The 19062-nt window shown below is 40.5% G+C and overlaps 1 protein-coding gene across 2 annotated transcripts in view; it reads left to right on the top strand.

Annotated features, from left to right (window-relative positions):
- Positions 1-18409, top strand: part of vti1a (vesicle transport through interaction with t-SNAREs 1A) — a 101769-nt gene extending 83360 nt beyond the window's left edge. For both annotated transcript variants that reach the window (XM_060857933.1, XM_060857923.1), the window contains exon 8: positions 14255-18409. Coding sequence is in view for 1 of the 2 variants with exons in the window: in XM_060857923.1 (XP_060713906.1) it covers positions 14255-14348 (94 nt within the window). In the remaining variant the exon portion in view is untranslated. The remainder of the gene's footprint in view (positions 1-14254) is intronic.
- The last annotated feature ends 653 nt before the right edge of the window (positions 18410-19062 follow it).

The following is a 19062-nucleotide window of genomic DNA, read 5'->3' as shown; positions in this document are numbered from 1 at the left end:
ACCACTCAGCATGCCCTTCTTCTTCTTCTTCTTCTGCTTCTTCTTCTTCTCGTCTTACTTTTCCTCTTCCTCTTCCTTCCTCTGTCTCATAGCCTCACCCCCAAATAGGTCATCAGTATATTTTCTTCTTTCAGCTTTAGAATTCCTACATTACTTTAGGTCTCGCTGGTCTTAGAAAATATCAGTGTTTACAATGAACAGGAAAGTTTTAGTCTCTGTCTGTGATTTGATGGACAGCAAAATGAGGGTTTAGTAAGATAAGATAAGATAGAAATATGAATACCTTGTGCCTCACCCGCATGAATTATAGCAGAACAATTTAGGTCTACAGATGCCTGCAAGATTTTAACACTGGTCACACTTTAGTATTTTTTTTCTTCCATACAAAATTTTGATGAACTGTTGTTCAGTCAGACGTTTATTGTGAGGCCACTTTGCCTTGACTCTTGAAAGAGTTATTGTCACTGGTCCATTTTAAATCTCTTCTTGCTGCCTTTATCTGATCTTTATATATAAATATATTTGCTTAATAAGTTTGGTTTCTTGAATACAACAGTCAAATCTCCTCAATATACAAATTCAATACTTTTACACTCGCTAAAATGTAAATGCCCCATAAATGTCTGGCTGTGTCAGTGTGTCAATCCTTCCCAATCCCTTGAGCAGAAAATATTCATTTCAAAACATCTATTATTATTGTGTATATATAGTCTAGCGTTTACGAGTCTCTTTGAAACATGAAAAATAAACGTTTCATTGTCTTTGCTGCGAGCAACAGTCTATACAAGATTGATTTAAAAACCTTAAATTAGCAGTAAAAGAAAAACACACTTGGATATAGGTAGGAAACAAAATGATTATTATTATTATTATTATTATTATTATTATTATTATTATTATTAACCTTTTAACAATGTTTCTTACTATAGCATAACAAATAAAATAAAATGCCTTCATGAAACCTTTCTCAGTTACTGTACATACTCATTGTATATCCAGACTGATAATGGGATGTATGCTTATTATAATTCAGTGTTAAAGACAGAGATTACGTGTTCAGCTTTGTGTTTGCATACATGAATTACACCAGAAATCTTTGTGCTTTATATGTGAATGTCTCTCAGTTTTTTTGGCGCTGAGAGCTTTATGTAGTATTCTGGACTAACCCTGTGCCAGCTTTGTTTAGGGGCAAAACAGCTGTGTGTGTAAAGAACAGTAGCTTAGCACAGATCATATCCTATCAGTTTCTACTAAAGAGCAGACCAACTGCACTGTATAAGCCTTGTTCCTCCTTCTACTATCTACTATCTGTGTGCGTGTGCATTTGCTCTTATTTTCTCAAACTCTTTGTTTCCCGATCAGTCTTCTGTCCCCAGAGTACTAGGTGCTTTGCATACAAGTGATGTTTAAATGGGTTTTGTAAACTTGCACTAGTAGAGTGATTTAGGGACTTCATACAGTTTTGATCAACAAGCAGGAGCTCTAATATATCCAAACAGCATTGGTATAGGCAACAGAACAGGTAGAATGGGCCTGCAGGCTCTGTAGCTTTGAGAGGCTGATCAGACAGTCAGTAAATCCTTGTACTGTACATTGATGACTGTGCACTTTTTCTAGGAATCGTATTGCTACAGGTAATTACAGTGAAATGAAGAAAGGTTGCATATTCACTGGTAGGTTTTGAAGTGGCAGTTATCTCTCATGTTAAAGGACAGTGCTGTGTGTGTGTGTTTCTGTGTGTGTGTTTCTGTGTGTGTTTCTGTGTGTGTTTCTGTGTTTCTGTACACCGGAGAGCAACCGAGCTACTAGCTCAGGCTTCTTTTCCGAGGCCATACTGTGGATTGTAGGGAAATGGATGTGTGGGGAGAGGAAAGTGTCTGTGTAAGCTAAACCATTTTCGACAGCAGGGCACTGAGAAAATGACAGAAAAAAGGGAGTGAAGTGGAACAACAAGAAGAGCACAAACAAGTCTGAAGTTTGTGTTTGTTTCAGAAAGGAGGTGCAAGAAAGAGGGACTGTGTGTGTCACCGCCCTCTATTCCACATTCTCTCTCTCTCTCTCTCTCTCTCTCTCTCTCTCTCTCTCTCTCTCTCTCTATCTCTCTGTCCTAGAGAAAACATAAAACAGACTAAAATTCTACCACTCTTACCCTTCTCTTCCTTCACACTACACACACATGCACACACTCAGAGGCAGCAGCAGTAAGCAGGGGGAAGAAAACCTACTGCTTGACTTTGGTATAAATTATTGATTCTCTTTCCCTTATGAATTTTCCATCGGGTCCCTCTGTCTGAGTATGATATTGTGCAGGTGTGGTGCTACAGAGCGAGCTTCTATCAGAGAGAAACTTGCTTAAAGAAGAAAGAATACGAGACCACAAACATTGCTAGTGGACTCATCTGTTGTTAGCACAGTTTAGAGGGAATGCATTAGAATATGCCTCTCATGCATGAATTACTCTATTCTCTCTGGAGACATTCAGTGAAACCGGAGCGATCTCCCACTTATTATGTATTTTTTCAGAAAAAATTTATTGACTTCTTCTTTGACACCAGTTTCTAGTCAAGTCCCTAAGCAGTGAGGGCACCCTTTGACCTCTGAACTCAGGGGTCATAGGCACCGGAAGGAAAAGAGCACACTGACAGCCAGTGCAGTGTGTCTGCCGCCAAGCTCTCTCTCTCTCTCTCTCTCTCTCTCTCGCACACACGTGCACAAGCAAACACACACATACACACTGTGTTAAGGAGTTCAGTGATTGTAAAATGAAGTACAACAATATTCATCAATTATTTTGCAGTTATCACCATGCTTATAGAACTTTTACCACCCCCTCCCTTTCGCCAGTTTTATCTTCTCTTTTCTCTCTAACGCTCTTTCTCTCCCTCTCTTATGTGGAATAGATTTTTTGCTGTTTTCTTTATCCTGACCCTGAGAAGCTTCAGGGCCTGATTAGTCAGATTCTGCACGTAGTCTATTGATCCGAGCCTAAAGGGCAATAACCAAATGGAGCTGGAGCAACAAGTCAATAACGCAGTTATTGCAACAAATCATGGCCCTGTGTTTCAATCACTACTCGCAACAGAGCGCTGTATGTAATCATAAGCGAATTAATGTCACTCACAACCCTCTCACACCTGCTTATACCATCACCTTCTACCCTTTTAGTTTTCTCTCCGTGTTTTTTTCTTTCTCTTCCACATACATAGCCTTTTAATGCCAAAATAAAACAAGCAATTATACATTCATCAGACTTCCAGTGTAAATAAATTTCACCAGAGAACGTTGTATATATTGAGTTCAACCTTGGTAATTCTCATCATTGACTACAGATGCATTGATTTCTGAAGCAGCAGTATTTTGAATTCAAACATAGAAGATCCAGAGTGGAGGAAGTGTGCAAGCATGAAATTTTATAGAATACTTCCTGACCCACATAAATAATTTATAATTATATAAATAATGCTTATGTTTGTTATTCTTTGTGCTTGGTGAGTTAGGCTTGTTAGTCGGCATACTTGATAGGTTATCAGGTACAGTGAATTGCCAGCAGATCCATAACCAACAAATTCAAAGCTCTAAATGAATTTGTCACAAGTCATACATTTTATAAAACAGATGACTTTTGATCGCAACTGTTTCACAATTCTAGCATGATCGTGGCTTTCCTCTCACTTTCGTCTCCTCTTCACCTCGCTCTGTCTTGCTTTTTCACTTTCCCTTAACATACATGAGCTGAAGAGTTGAATTTGTCTTACAGGATTCAGCTGTGAAATTGTAGACCTGAAGGATCTGCAATTTTAATGAAATGGCATGGATTATTTAGAATGACTAAAATCTCCCTTGTAGTGTCAAGTCGAGGGATGTAGAATGACAGTACCCTTTCTTCAGTTCTCCTGTGCAACCATGTGGCAAATCTCCAGAATTTGGAGTGTGTTTGAAGAGTCGCATTGAAACAAAAGGAGGGAGACACAGGACTAAATATGAAACTGTGACCAGGGGGCTTTTCTTCATCACTTTGTTTTAAATTATTATTTTAGATGTCATAAACAGGCTGTGGTTTTCAGTTTGTTGTTCCTCATTCAGCCCCCAAGTTCAAGCTCCCCAGATGAGTGACAGCTCCTAACTACCCTCTAAACATTTTGTTAGATAATTGTGATTCTATAAGAGGTAAACAAGCAAGAGAATGAGATTTCTGTTCTCTCAGCAAGATGGCATAAGTCAAGGTCTCTGTTTCTTCTCTTTCTTCTGAGAAGTATGTATTTTTTTTTTCTCTTTCTCTCACTCACACACTCTCTCTCTTTCTCTCTCTCTCTCTCTCTCTTTCTTTATCTCTCTCTCTTTATTACAGTGTCCTCTATTCAAACCACTGACATTGCCTAGGGAGAGCTATCTTACTCTGGTTTGTTCTTTCAGTTATACGCACACATCCATATCACATGTCCACACTCTTAAAGCCCCTCATATATAAAACTATACCAAAATCTATATATAACTCATTAAACAGACTTTTGTTGCTCAGGTGGCAGCTCCTGCATGCTGAGTTGGGGAGGACAGTCTTGAGTCTTGTACAGAGAGCTTTACTAGACCAAGGACAGCCAGGGCATTCAGCCCATTAGGCCTTTTTTATGTTTTTTCTCTCTGAAGGCTGTGTGCTTTAGCTTCACACATGACACAGTCATAATTACACACTTTCACCTGATACCTGCATCCGTTACTGTTTGTGTTCTTTTTTTTTTTTTTTTTTTACTCGCATGATTTATAATGCACTGCACTCATAATGTTGCTCCATATTATAGCTTCTCACTGAATGCAATAATCACACTCAAATCATCTCCACTTTTAGTGATGGCCTTGGCAAATTGATGCTGGAGAGTTCTTTTCAAGATCTCCACTCCAACTCTGTTCATAAATGATAGATCACTTACTGTTCTCACTTCAGAGATGCGTCAAGGCCCTTTGGTCAAAACAATGAGGCATTCAGATAAAATACTGTATTTATGAAGTGTGTGTGTGTTTGTGTTCGTTTGTGTGTGCACATGTATGTGTGTCTCTACGTGTTTATTAAATATATTTATTTCTTTATGTGGGGCCGTATTAGTTCATTCCAAAAAAACATTTATTTCATTCTTGTTTTAACAACAAAAGGAGCCAAAATTGCAGTACAGAGGAACCGCATGTATAGTTGCTGTCTTCAGGTCCTGGGTTGGATGTTCAGGAACAGCTACTGAGTGTTTAGGCTTTCACATGTTCTCCTGATTTGGGTTTCTTCAAGAGTCCTCCCATTGTCCAACAACATGCTGATATGTGCATCATTGGCTCAAAGTTGGATGAAACTTGAGGAAGTGGATGTAAATGTGTGTGCCATTCCATCCAAGTAATGCAAATGTTAATGGAAATACCCCTGGTAACCAAAGAGTGCGTGATTGTACATAAACAATGCAAGCTTGGGAATGACCAGACATTCACTAAAGAGACACACACATTAACAGCTGAATGATCTTCATTTCTGTTCTGAAGTGTCACTCTATACCCTGTACTGGGTCAAACTGCTGGCTCTTCATCCTCTCTCCATCCGTATCTCTCATGACTTTGATATAAATGATGATATAAAACAGATTGTGTGATTGAACCACTGAATCATTATAAACCAAAGCCCCAGGTCTGGTCTACCAGTCACAAAGCGTTTTAACTGAACTTCACTCTTATTGCACTCCGCTCTTTGAATGTGCACACAGCTGATTTATGAGACCTAATGAGATTTCAATGTCTAACAAACAATAAAAATTTATGTCTTTCAAAGTTTTTAAGATCCGTGATTCCATGGCTAGTGTTACACCCTTCCACCGCCTGGTTATACAATCTCCAGCTGTCCCTCGTATGGAATGCGGTTGTTGTTGGTTTTTGTGTGTGTGTGTGTGTGTCAAAAACTTCTACAATTTTGATGAAGTAATACCTCTTACTTATAAAAACACTGTTCTTGTTCACCATGGGCCACTGTCTGTCTCCGTTTACCAAGGATGAGGATTTGAAATATTTTTTGCCATGCAAATATCCACGTCACATCATAAAAAGAACAGCATTCAAATATCCCAATAAATATCAAAAGACAGTTGTGAGGATTTGTTTGACTATTGTAACCACGGTTTAATTTTTGAATCTTGAGTTTAACAATGCAAAAAAGGAGAATAAACAGTACCCTTGTGTTGTGGAGACCTGGAAGTTAATAGTGCATTGATTAAAAAACTAAACCTGGACATACGCTCAGGTATGGTCGGGGTTGATTAACAGGTAATGTACAGAAAACTCTGTTGGCCTATGGCTTAATCCCATGTTTAGCATGTCTTGCAATACCAGCTCTTTGTGTAACGTAATACTAAGATATTGGATTGATAATGCTTAGACTTTAGTGCATCCAAAAGTTTAGGTTGTGTCTCATCAACAGTAAATGCATGTCTCCTATTGTAATCGGGGAACATTTGGGTAAATATTTGAGGAATGAAACACAACAGGGCGTGCTGTTATAGGGAAATAATCAGTGGTGTGGTTACTCCATGACAACACTAGTTATTATTTTAATTATTTAAAGATTCTATCATTATCGTAACCTTCTTAAAACCGTCTAGTTCCTCTCATTGCTTACGTTATAACAGCTATGAAGAGAAGTTCTCTGTCCTGTCAGAAATCCTAATGGAACAGTTTCTAGTTTTACATTTGGACCATCCACCATACAAGTCCCTCTGAAATAGTTGTTATTAAAAAAACATTTAGTATTTGAATGAAAGCATTAATATAAATTTGCTACAGTCTGACTGGTCAGTCAGAATCATGAATTTAGCAGCAATGTGGTGTTAAAGTCTGCAGGTTATTGAAATTGTGCCTGGATTGGCAGCATGAAGCTTCACCCTCAGCACGTACATTACAGGGGATGTGAACAGGTTCAGTGAAGAAAACGTGCAGTACTTGCTGTGAAAAGCTCTTATCTTTGCCTCAACTGTTCTCATTGTTTAGCGAGGCTGATTTGTTTGTTCTGAAGTTTCCAGTACAGGGTGCATGCGCAGCAGGATTAGCACACCTATGTTGACTGCTGTCTCGGCACATAACCTGGACTGCTGCCATCAGCCATAACATGCACTCTGAAATATGTTTACTGGCCCCTTATTGGCTGCACAAAGACACAGGCCTTCCCACTTCTGGTGTGTGCGTGTGTGTGTGTGTGTGTGTGTGTAAGAGAAAGATTTTCAGGTGCATATCGGATCTCTCTGCTTTTAACATCAGCACCCTCCCTCACAGAGAAAGAGAGAGAAAGAAGGAATGATAGAGTGGGAGGAAAGTAGGATATGGAAGGGCAAAAAAGAGCAAGGGAGGGGGAATAGAGAACGAGTAAGAGGGAAATCAAGAGGCTGGCATACACAGAAAGGAAATAGCAAGTGAAGCAGACTGGCAAAAGTAGAAAGAGAGGGAGAAAGAGTGCTAGTGTGTTGGCAAGCAGCCAGTGAAGGGAGTGATCTGTAGATACTGAAAAATAAGAGAAAAATCAGAATGCCACTCGGACAACGCTCCGGGACAGCCTGCTACAGCTGCCAGAACGTGCCGTAGGCAGAACTTCCTGAGCGTTCATGAAAAAGTGTTGCAAACAAGGTGTTTTTCCCCCTATCTTCACACTCTCCTTCTTTCTCAACATCTCTCCTTTCATACTTCACCCCACCCCCTGTTTCTCCTTACCTCCTTTCTCCAGGAAGAATCTAAATCCCAGGCTGGCCTGCTACTCAGATTGTTAGCTGCATAATAAAAAATGCATGAATGTGTAGAGCAGCGATCTCGGTCCTGTGAGTGTGTGTACACATCTGCACGCACAAGGCTCGTCAACACACTGACATATAAGCTGCTGCATGTGTTCAAGACATCAATTACTTCCTATTTTTTCTTGTTTTACTCCTTTTATGTGATCTTATTTTTCTTCTACAGCTTTTCCATTAATACAACTTGAGTGTGAGTGTGTGTAGGAGGAGGGTCTTTCTCTACAGAAATTATTTTTACATTGTTTCAGAGGTTGCACACAGTGTGTGGGGGCTATACAGGGAGGGAGCAGGAGCTCTTCAGTAAACATTACAGATCTCTCGGTCTCTGAGCCGCTTAGCTCTATAGTAAGGATAAGAGTGATGTAGCGGTGTGGGAAGACCAACTCAGCTGCCCCATAATCACACTAATAAACCCTGTTTAACTGGCCTGTTATACGCTGCAGCGCTTTAAACACAGCTACAGAAAGAGCTCAGAAAGAGAGTGTGTGTTAAAGTATTCTTCGAAGAACTTAAGCACCGTTTCTCTTTTGGGAATTATATGGTGTCAAGCGCTTTTAAGTAAATAACATGCAATTAAAGGGAACATTTTTAAACATTACCCCTGGCAGACTGTGTGTGTGTGTGTGTGCGTGTGTGCGTGTGTGTGCGCCTGCGCTTAAAGACCTTACTAAGTTCTGAATGTCCCTGTGATGATATGAATACATGACAGTTTTGACCTTATGAGAACCTTTGGCTAGTCTTAATAAAGAAAACCGCACTTTACAGAAATTGCAGCTTTTGTTTGCAAACCTAGAAGTGCCAAAATACATTGTTTGGGTACTGAGGTTATATTTAGGCTTAGGTTTGGGTTTTGTCACATTAAGATATCATTAAAGACGCAGCCCACTGACTTGGTACGTTAGTTTTCGCAGGTCATTAGAAATGCAAGTGTGAGAATATATAAGGACCAACTGACCTCAGAAAGATAACACGTCAGTTTTTACCACATGGCAACATTTGACATTTCCATGTTTAATTTCAGATGGTATCAGATGTTCTTTCTACAAAATCTACAATAAGACCCACACATCTTCTGTTTAGATACAGCGCTTAACATCCTACAAACTAAACCAAAGACCATTAAGCTTTAAGCAGTTAAGCTATAAATGAGCGATGTGTCGTCTATCGCTCCTTTTTTCCTCACTCGTACACTCTATTTCCTGTCCCGTGTAGAGTGCTATGAAAAACAGTAGTAAAAGAAACACCACAAAAAAACAGACAGACCGCAAACTGAAACCACAAAACTACACTAGTGATAAAAGGAACTTTCTGTAATTCCATACTAGCAGCACGGTAATCCTTACCAGGCCTCTGGATCGATCTTGTGCTCAGGTTACTGTCTGGGTGAAATCTTTCCTTTTGCTTCACATGTTCGCATGGCTTTCCTCTGGGCTCTCTATTTTCCTGCCATTTACTAGAAACATGCAGGTAGGTGTATTCGGTGCTCTTATTTAGGTGTGATCCCTCAACACACCTCTGACCAGGATAAAGCAGTTACTGAAGTTTAGAAATCTGTACATGGTTTAAGTTTATACTGATGTATATAAGAAGTCCTAAAAAATGCTTAAAGAACTCTCTTTCGATTGTTCTATTTAGTCTGGAAATTTAACACACAGTGCTCTTTGAGTGATATAGTGTTTGTAGGTTAAAAATGCATTACATTAGGAATCATTAGTCTCACAAGTCCTTTATTCTTACAGATCACAGAACTCTAGCCTAAATGTGTATCTTTAACAGGTAGAGTATCTGCACATCCATCACATTTTGATGAGTGAACAGAATTCAAAGCAGACCTTTCTTCTTGCTTTTTGCAGTGTGTAGAGAACTAGTAAGCTAAGTGAGTGTGTATTTATGAGGCATTGACAGCTAAGGCCCTATAAAGGCTTCTTTCACATGGCAATGTGTAGAGCGCAGTAAAGAGAGCCTGATAAAACATTTATCCTTGTTAGTTTGTGATCACACGCTCAGTTCCGACCCCCCAACTTTTACAGCGCACACAGAGAACGATGTCCATCAGTCAAACCATTAGTGAACACATTGATCGTGCCGACAGTCTCTCTCTCTCTCTCTCTCTCTCTCTCTCTCTCTCTCTCTCTCTCTCTCTCTCTCTCTCTCTCTCTCTCTCTCTGTGTTTTCCCACTTCTCTGTTTCTCCCTCTCCCCTTTTTCCCTTCTCTCTGCACAGATCCTGGCTGGAGGAAAATTAAGAACAGTCAGACGCCAATTGGATTTTGTTTTATTGCCTTAGTAAAAATTAAAAAAAAAATTTTGGTGGGACTGTGAGTGTGAGTGTGAGTGTGTGGGAGTGGGAGTGTGTGTCTGTCTGCCTGACTGTATATCGCTGCCTGTCTGGCTGTGTGTCTATGTGGCTGTGGCTGTGTCTGTGACTGTGTCTGTGTGGCTGTGTGTCTGTGTGGCTGAGTGAGTGCCCAGTAGGCTCAGGAGTGTTATTGTTGAATGGCGTTGGCTTAAGGGAACAGCTCCCCCTTCCCCCAGTGTAGAGGTGTATCACTGTCCTCATTAGAGCCACTAATAAGGAGAAGTGAGAGAGGGAAAGAGAAAAAAACACGGGAGAGAGGGGAAAAAAAGATTTTAAATTTTAATAACACGGGTATGATTTTGTAAATTTTTCCTGACAGAAAAGTCCTCATTATTTTTGTCTGTCTCCAAGCAACCTCTTCTCCACCTCCTCCCCTGATAAACGGACTTTTCCTGCTTCTCTCTCTCTTTCTTTCTTCTCTCTATTGCTCAAACTCTTTTTGAGCTTAGGGCAATATTCTTAACGCATTGGCTGAGTGTAATTCTGGCTTCTGCTTTTGGAAAGAGTTATTTTGGCAAGATCGGGACTCTCTTCTGCCATTGCGGTTTGCCGTGCCTGGCTTTATGTAGGACATGCAGTGTACTTCATGCTCAGAAGTGTGTATCCAAGTGTGTGCGCATGTGCGTATTCATATATGTGTGTGTGCACGTGTAAGTGTGTGTGTATGTGTAAGGCTCACCCTGAGCTGCGAGCTGTGACAGCACAAGCAGCTCTCTCCAACCCTGTCATGTGTCAGAATGAAAAGATGGATGTAGTTTGATGGCTGTTGCTCTTCTCTGTTCTTTTTGGGCCTGGCTCAGCATAGGACAGAGCCTCCATCAAACCCCAGAAAGCATGGCCTTCCATTTCTCTGTCTCTCTCTCTCTCCCCTGTCTCATACTTTATCACATCACTGCTCTCACCACTGCCACTATCCAGCTAGCATTGCGAGCCCAGGCATGGAGCAGTATTTGGTCAGCTCTTAGTGGTCAGCTTAAAGGCTGCCGACACAGGGGTCCTCATGGGCAGAGCACCTCCTGGATTGTGAATCCTGCTTTCCGTAAACAGATAGGTGCTCCACTAAAGCTGCCAGTCATTATGTTCAGTGAATAGGTTATGTGGAGGCAGGAATGTTAGACCAGAAACGGTTTAATGATTGGGTTCAATGTAAACCTCAATAACTCAAAAACAAGTAGCCTATAAATAATGTCAGCTTGGACTTCATGTGTTTCAAGAATAAAAAAAAGATCTATGGCTTTAATAAAGGGAAAAAATATTATTGTACAGATTTAATTAATGACCCTTATATGTGAATATTATTATGTTCATAAAATAAATCTGTACTAAGGGGTCCATGAAATTTATTTTGCACTTAAAAGGGTAAGACCCATGTAAGACTGAAAGGCAGAAACACAAACCAGCTGAAAAGGAGCCTCTATGTACTGTACAGCCTCATGGCTGCATGTGCAGCAGTTTTGCAGCCAGTAATGGTTTAAAGCAAATCAATCAGTTTTCTTTTTACTTGTGCCTGACCACAACATAAAGACATGTCTCCTTTTTTAACCAGTTTCTCATTTTTGCCAGTATACACCCAACGATGATGTAGTGTACCCTCTCAGTCTTCCCAGGATGGCAGAATATAACACCACTCTGGCCTGTTCCTCATTCTCTCAGCTCTATCCAGTACTGGTCATCAGCTTCTGCCTGTCAAAATCTGTGTGTGTGTGTGTGTGGGTGTGGGTGTGGGTGTGGGTGTGGGTGTGGGTGTGGGTGTGTGTGTGTGTGTGTGTGTGTGAATAATCAGTGTAAATAATGCAGGCTAGTTAAAGAGACATGGGGGAGATCTGTCCTTGATAAACAATCTCTGATTAATGTCTTCTGCTGTGAGTATGCTCAGAATTATACAGTGCTGTCAGCCAATCAGATCAGCCCTTTACTCTTCAGCTCTCCAAACCCGAATAACTCTGATTTAGAGCACATGTTATGTATATATGTTACAAAAGCCCACCCATATATTATAACTGACTTCTATACACTCCTACAGTCACAGGTCACTCTCACAGTCACAGCTTCATATGGTTATTTAATGACCTGGTCCCATATGCACCCAGTGTTATTAAACATGAAACCTGTTTGTAGACCGTCACCGGTCCACTTTAAGCCTGTAACCTTTGGTTTGCTTCACATGAACTCGTGTATGTATGTAATGTGTAAAACCTTTAGGTTCCCAGGACTAGGTGTCAAGTAATGTTTTTTTTTGTTTAAAGTTTCATGGCCGAGAAGGTTATGCTTGTGTCTGAGCTGGAAGAAAGCAATCAAACACAGAGCTGCTTTTAGATTATGGCGTTTCAGCAGTCTTTTAAGATTTTTAGTCACTGTGCAAGAAGATGCCAGTAAAATGTTTGCTGAATTCGGTGCACTCCGTGTTATACAATGAATAAAGGAATGATTAAAGAGAATACTGCATTCTGTCTAGGTCATCAATCAGCATGATCCGAATTCCTGCAGGAAATATTCATGTAAAGAGAAAGCCTTCGGTATAATAGTGGCAATGTTTGAACAATGCTTTAAAAAGTGAAGCAGGGGAGTTTTGTTTCACTTGTGACTGGGTGAAAGTACAGCGTGAATGTCAGTTCTCTCAGCTCCAGCAATTCAGTAGTCTGCTCTTTTTTTAAATTCCCATTTTTTATTAAGGCTTCACCATTGCAACTATCAAATATGTAGCTTTGCATTGTCTTATTCTGTCCTTCTCTTGCTGGCTTTACTCATACTCTGGGTAATGGTTTGAAGGAAGCTTTCTGTCTGAAACTACTTGTTTCTAAAAGTAAAGAAACACGAATGATATGTTTATTTTTTATCAGTAATGCATTAATACATAATACATTAATGAAATAAACATTATTAAGAACATTAAAGGAATGTGTTGTCATATATTTTGCAGGAATTAAGTAAGAAATGTGTATAAAAACTAACCTGAAGTTCTCAGTCAAGCCCAGAATTTAACAAGCCATTCTGAGATATAAGGCAGAGATGAAATTTCATCTGATTGAAGCTGGATAGTTTTTGGGTGGTCAAGTGAACATGTGTATGAGAGGAGATCTCAGAGCAGGTCATAGAACAGCAGATCAGGTGAAGCTGAATGCGTCTTTTGACAAGAGAATGTGTGTGTTTGGTGCTTTATGGAGAACAGCATTGTGGGAGCAGGATAGTGTGTGTGTGTGTGTGGGGGGGGTGTTGGGGTATAGAGAGCTGGATGCTGCTGCTTGGCTGCAGTGGTGATGAATGGTGAGGGTGTGGGTTATTCATCTCCTGTAGGGTGCAGTGGACAGTGGCCCTGCTCTCTCCACATGTCAGCACATGGGATAATTCTGTCATTTATCAGGAGTGACTGTTACAGGAGTCGCCACCACAGGCCAACCCCGGGGTCTCTCCCGTTTGGCTTCCCCTTACTCTCCTCTTCACTTCCTTACTCACGTGTGGCACACCCATATTTGACCCTCAGTCTCTACTGTAAATCTTTTTTGCAATGTGTTTGTCCTTTTTGAAAGTTAGTAGCGGTGAACAAGGAGATTTTATGCCAATAATTTATACTAACTAAAGCCAGTTTTATATATTGTGCATGTGTGCAATGTTTATTTGTTTCATCTGCATCTATAATCCAACTAAAATATTTGTGTGAAAACATTTCTGTGGAGATGATAACTTCAACTCTGAGGTATTAAGGCCAAGGATGAAAATGCCACAAAGTTGTATCAGGTTGTATCATGGATTGTTTAGGGGTGATTAAGCAGGTCTAGGAAGAAAAGGTGTTGTTGTTAATAATAATAATAATAATAATAATAATAATAATAATAATAATAATAATAATAATTGTGTGTATATGTATATATATATATATATATATATATATATATATATATATATATATATATATATATATATATATATATATATATAATATTAGTTCATTCATACTTAATTTTATATTATATACTAATGTTTTGAGAGAAAATTCCAACAATGTGTATCAAATAAATATTGCTGGTGACATTCTGAACTGAGGATGTATAAAATCTGTATCTCATTTCACTTCTCTGTGCCTCTATGTCTATGTGCAGGGTTATTCAGAACCGCGTCCTGATCTTCATCTTGGGCGCCATCATCCTCCTCACCATCGTCCTGGCCATCTATTTCAATCTGCGGAGAAACTGATCTCCACTGACGGGTCCTGTGTGTGTGCACGTGTGTGTGTGTGATTAATAGCAACAAAAGCGCACTAGAGTAATTAGGACAAATTGTTCATATGAATCATTCCTTGTGGGCAGTGACAGGTGATCTCCTCTCCACTCTATCCACCGGAGCACGTCCATGCCCACTCTGCCCTCTAGCCCATTAAAATCATACTGCTTGGACCTTCCTGTTCAAACCTTTTGCATGGGACCTCCATCTGATTGACCTCCACACGCACTGTCCACGTGGCAGAATAATAACAGAGGAAGAAAAGGGGCTTCAATATTACAATCTGTTATTTTATTTTAATGTTTTGTTGTTAATACTGTTTATTACATGTCAGATTTATGTGAGTATGTCTGTGTGCACATGCATGTACACTTCCAGTCAGAGCGTAGTCCCCGTTCATTTCTGGGTGTGTGACATGTGCAGGAAGGCTTGGGCCAAGTCTCTAGTTCAGCACACAGAGCAGAATCACACACTACACCCAGCCCAAAGGTCAGTGCCTTTAGCAGCAAACACACACATGCCTCTCCCACTCACGCTTCATCCAGGATTAGCAGCTTCTCACGCTGTTCCTCTAAGGTCAGTAAAGGCCTTGTGTGTGTTCAGGCAACCCAGCAGGACCACTTTTAAACCTCTGGCCACCCATAGCTTTAGTAATAACTTACGGCATAAGTATTTGTTAACACACTCGCACATTATAATATCTGTGTTTAATTTAAATTGATGATTATTGTGGTGATATATTTTCCTTTTTTCAGTAAATCAAACATTTTATTGCTCATTGCATACTGTCTATTTCTGTATAATGCAAAAATGTGTGTATACTGTATATGGCTCAAAAATGAGATGTGTGTGTTTTGAAAGCTGAAGGCTGTTTATTTATCTCTGATGGCTTATTTTTAAAACTATTGAATGAATTAATTTTAGGAAGCTTCTTTAACTTTTGATCTGTAGTGTTTTGTTTTTTTTTTTCCTTTTTAGGACCAACTTCTTGTAAATGATATTATTGTATTTGATTGATTACATGTCTATGTGCTGATGTTTTACAGTGTCCGATATAACCATGGTACAGACTCAATCACCAGTGCTTTAGAGTTCTGCAGCTCAAATATACTGCGTGTTCACACGTGAACATTTAAAAGACACACACAGAGCACACCTATTGATACTGTGTTTATTATTCCCACTGCATGTGACTGATATTCTCTCTCTCTCTCTCTCTCTCTCTCTCTCTCTCTCTCTCTCTCTGTCTCTCGCTCTCTGTCTCTGTCTCTCTCTCTTTCTCTCTCTCTCTCTCTCTCACACACACACACACACTTTTTCTCCTCCTCTGGCTGAGGGCCTGATGGACAGACAGACAGACAGAGGGCATTTGGTATTCTGTTTCAGGCCGGGTAGATTGTCTTATTTTGGAAGCAGCATGGTGGGGGGCTTTCTCTTCCTCTGCCTCACAGCTCGGGCTTCAAAGCACCAAATTAATGGCCAACAAAATAGTGTGTCTCTGTCCGTCCCATGTGGGGCCAACCCGTCGAGAGTTATCATTAAGTTCAGGAATAAATGAACAAAAAAGGAGAGAGGAGGAAGAGGGAGGATGAGGAGGGGCAGAATCCTGCCTGTTTGACAAACCTCATAAGATAATGACCTCAGTGATTGAGTTTTTCACCAACACGCCTAGACAAGACCGAGTGTCTGCATGTCTTGTGTGTGTGTTTGTCCTCTCTGCTCTTTTAGAAATGTGTGAGTGTGAGCACTGGATCTAAACCCCTGTGTGTGTTGAATGCTGGGAGTATATTTTGCTTGTTATGATTTTGTGTGTTTGTGTGTGTGTGTGTGTACACGTGTGCATGCACATTTCGCTGACTGAGACACTCTCTCTCTCTCTCTCTCTCTCTCTCTCTCTCTCTCTCTCTCTCTCTCTCTCTCTCTCTCTCTCTCTGCCTGTCAGATCCTCTCAGTAGTGAGTGGCTGGTGGAAGGCAGCGTGGCTGCGGCTCTATTTGAAGTTGTAATGGTGTCAAAAAGTCAGGGCTGACTGACAGCCGTCAGTCCCACTGGGGCTCATTAAATCATAACAACTTGACAAGGAAATAATTGAGCACTGATGACAAGTTGAGGCCCGTTTAGATGTTTTTATTTTCTTTCATTATGCCTTCTGACTATTATGTTCATTAAGAAATTGCATTAAACGACTCTTAGGGGGCTAATGATTTGTTTATATCCCCTTTTTTATTATTTAAACAGTAGCCGTGTCTTCTGATACCTCAGCAGGCTGCTGCTATCATCTGCTGCTTCTATTTTTCTCTACAGACCTTTTTCTCTACGTACATCTCTTTTGTCTGTCTCTTTTTCTTTTCCCTCTCTTCATTCTTTTCTTCTTCATTCCTTCCGCCCTTCTCCCCATTATATTATTCTTTTCGTCACTCTTTACTTCTCTTCCTTCCCTTTATATTTCTTTCCTTCTTTTCTTTCTCTCCATTACTTCTTCTCCTCCAAACCCCATCCCCTTTTTCACTTATGTCTCCTCTCTTTCTCCTCCTCATTGTCCTCTCTTCTTCTCCTCTACACATTCTCCTCCTCATTCACTGTTCTTCCTCTCTCCTCCACAGCCTCCTCTCCTTTTTTCTCTCTCCACCTCTTTCTTCTCTTATCTCTCTTTCTTTCTTTCTTTCTCTCACTCTCGCTCTTCTCCACATTCTCCTGTCATCACTACTTCTCTCATCTTCATTTTCCTCTCCCTCTGTTTATCTCACCTCTTCGTTTTCCTCTCCTATCTCTCTCCCTCCCATTTTCCCCTCCCCTTCTTCCCTCACTCTCTCCTCCCTTTTCTCTTCCATATCTTCCCTCCTCTCTCCTCACTGTAAGCAGCTTGTTCTCGCTCGTCTTTTACTCCTTCCCACCCCTCTGTCTCTATTCTGGCAGCATGACCTATGGAATAGTCATTACCCTCTGATAGGCTGTGTCTGATTCCAGGGGACACTGTTGCAGTAGGTGTGCTCACACTTTAACATATCATTCAGACTGATGTTCACCATCATAGTGTATTTACCCTAGCAGGCCCTCAGCCAGCTGAGAGATGTAGAGTGATTAATTGCAGCCATCATGTTCCTCTAACTCTTATAATAAACCTACAGTATAACAGAACTCTGTAAACTCTCCAGTGTTTTCCAGCCCAAATCAAATACACGAGGATTACTACATCCAGCTAAGAATTCATGTTTCTCTGTGCTGAGAACTGAAACCCTGCTTACTTAAAATAATTGCTGTGGCAGTATCTTTCCCCCAAGTACAAGAAAGGTGATTGTAGTAGTAACCCATATGTCACAGATGTAGTGTATAATGAATAGGATAAACACATTTTTAGGATTTAGAGCACCATCTCTGACACATTGTGTGTGCTCGCACGTGTGAGAGAGAGAGAGAGAGAGAGCATACACAATGGGAGGTCCATGTTTCATCATGTAAAGGTTCTCTCATGAACAATGTCTATCTCCTTCATCCACAGTGATATGGCTTCAATAGTAAAGAATTAAGTTGTGTGTGTGCGCATGTGTGTGTGGACCCTGCGGTGAACAGCAGCATAGGGGGATCTGTGTCTTCTCATGTTACGCACAGTGAGACAAAGTAGACCATCACTGGTTAATTTCCTGTCCAAACCTCTGTGTGTATGTGTAAGTTGTACATGTGTACGTCACACTATCCTAACACTGAACTGAATGACACGAACCTGAAATGATGTCCACCAGTGTTCTTCTTTTCTGCTTTGTCCCTTTTTATATATTAAATGCCCATGAATTGGACATGGATGCGTTTGCTGTGATCATATGCCCAGTGCAATATTTGTGTCTGTTTGAGAGTGCGTAGCATCTGTCCGCAGACGTCCTATTGATGAGATCTATCTTTCTCGATTAGCGTGACTACTGTTCTTATTCTTCCTTTTTGCTTTCATTTGTCAGTGATTTTTATCGATTGTGATCTCTGTGGATGTGCAGAGTGCTTGTCTAGTTGTAACACTGTCATTAAAGCAGTATTGCATTTCAACACTACCGTGTGTTTTCACCGCTCATTAGGCCTACGATTAGCTCCGGTGTGTCATGTCAGGAGCACGTCGCCTCGATGTACCTTTTGAACTTGGGTTGCAAGTTGGTGCTTCCAAAGCGATCAGGAGGAAGGAATACAAACAGAGTGCCGTTTACGCTTTTTAACCCGCAGCTACAACCACAGTCAAACACCAGCCGAGCTCTTTTCACTCGCTCCCTTTGTCTCCTGTACCCCACTGTGCCACTAGAGTGTGTGAGTTTGTATGAGTGTGTAGGCACTCCACAGCTACACAGTGAACAAAGAGGCTGGACTGACCCATATCTCACACTGTAAACACATTGCTCTTCTCCTCTCCTCTCCACTCCACTCACTCTCTGCTCTTCTGCTGCTCAGACCTGCACGCTCCAAAAAATAACACTCCAGCTCTCTGACACCGGTTCATTTATTAGTACACACAAGATCGCTGCATACTTAACATTACTGCGGTGTTCGATTTGTTTTTAATTGACCTCTGATCATGCTATTTTACACCATTCTCCTCTTAAAGGGATTAAAATCATAAGTATACAGAAATATACAATTTGAAAACATGCCAATGTCCTGTTCTTGTACCTACATAAGTAAAATCAGTTAATTTAGCAGGGCAGTCAGCC

Source organism: Tachysurus vachellii, chromosome 2 (genome assembly GCF_030014155.1).
Source record: "Tachysurus vachellii isolate PV-2020 chromosome 2, HZAU_Pvac_v1, whole genome shotgun sequence".
Lineage (NCBI taxonomy): Eukaryota > Metazoa > Chordata > Actinopteri > Siluriformes > Bagridae > Tachysurus > Tachysurus vachellii.
The sequence above is the reverse complement of the archived record's forward strand: the minus strand, read 5'-3'. Positions and strand labels throughout refer to the sequence as shown.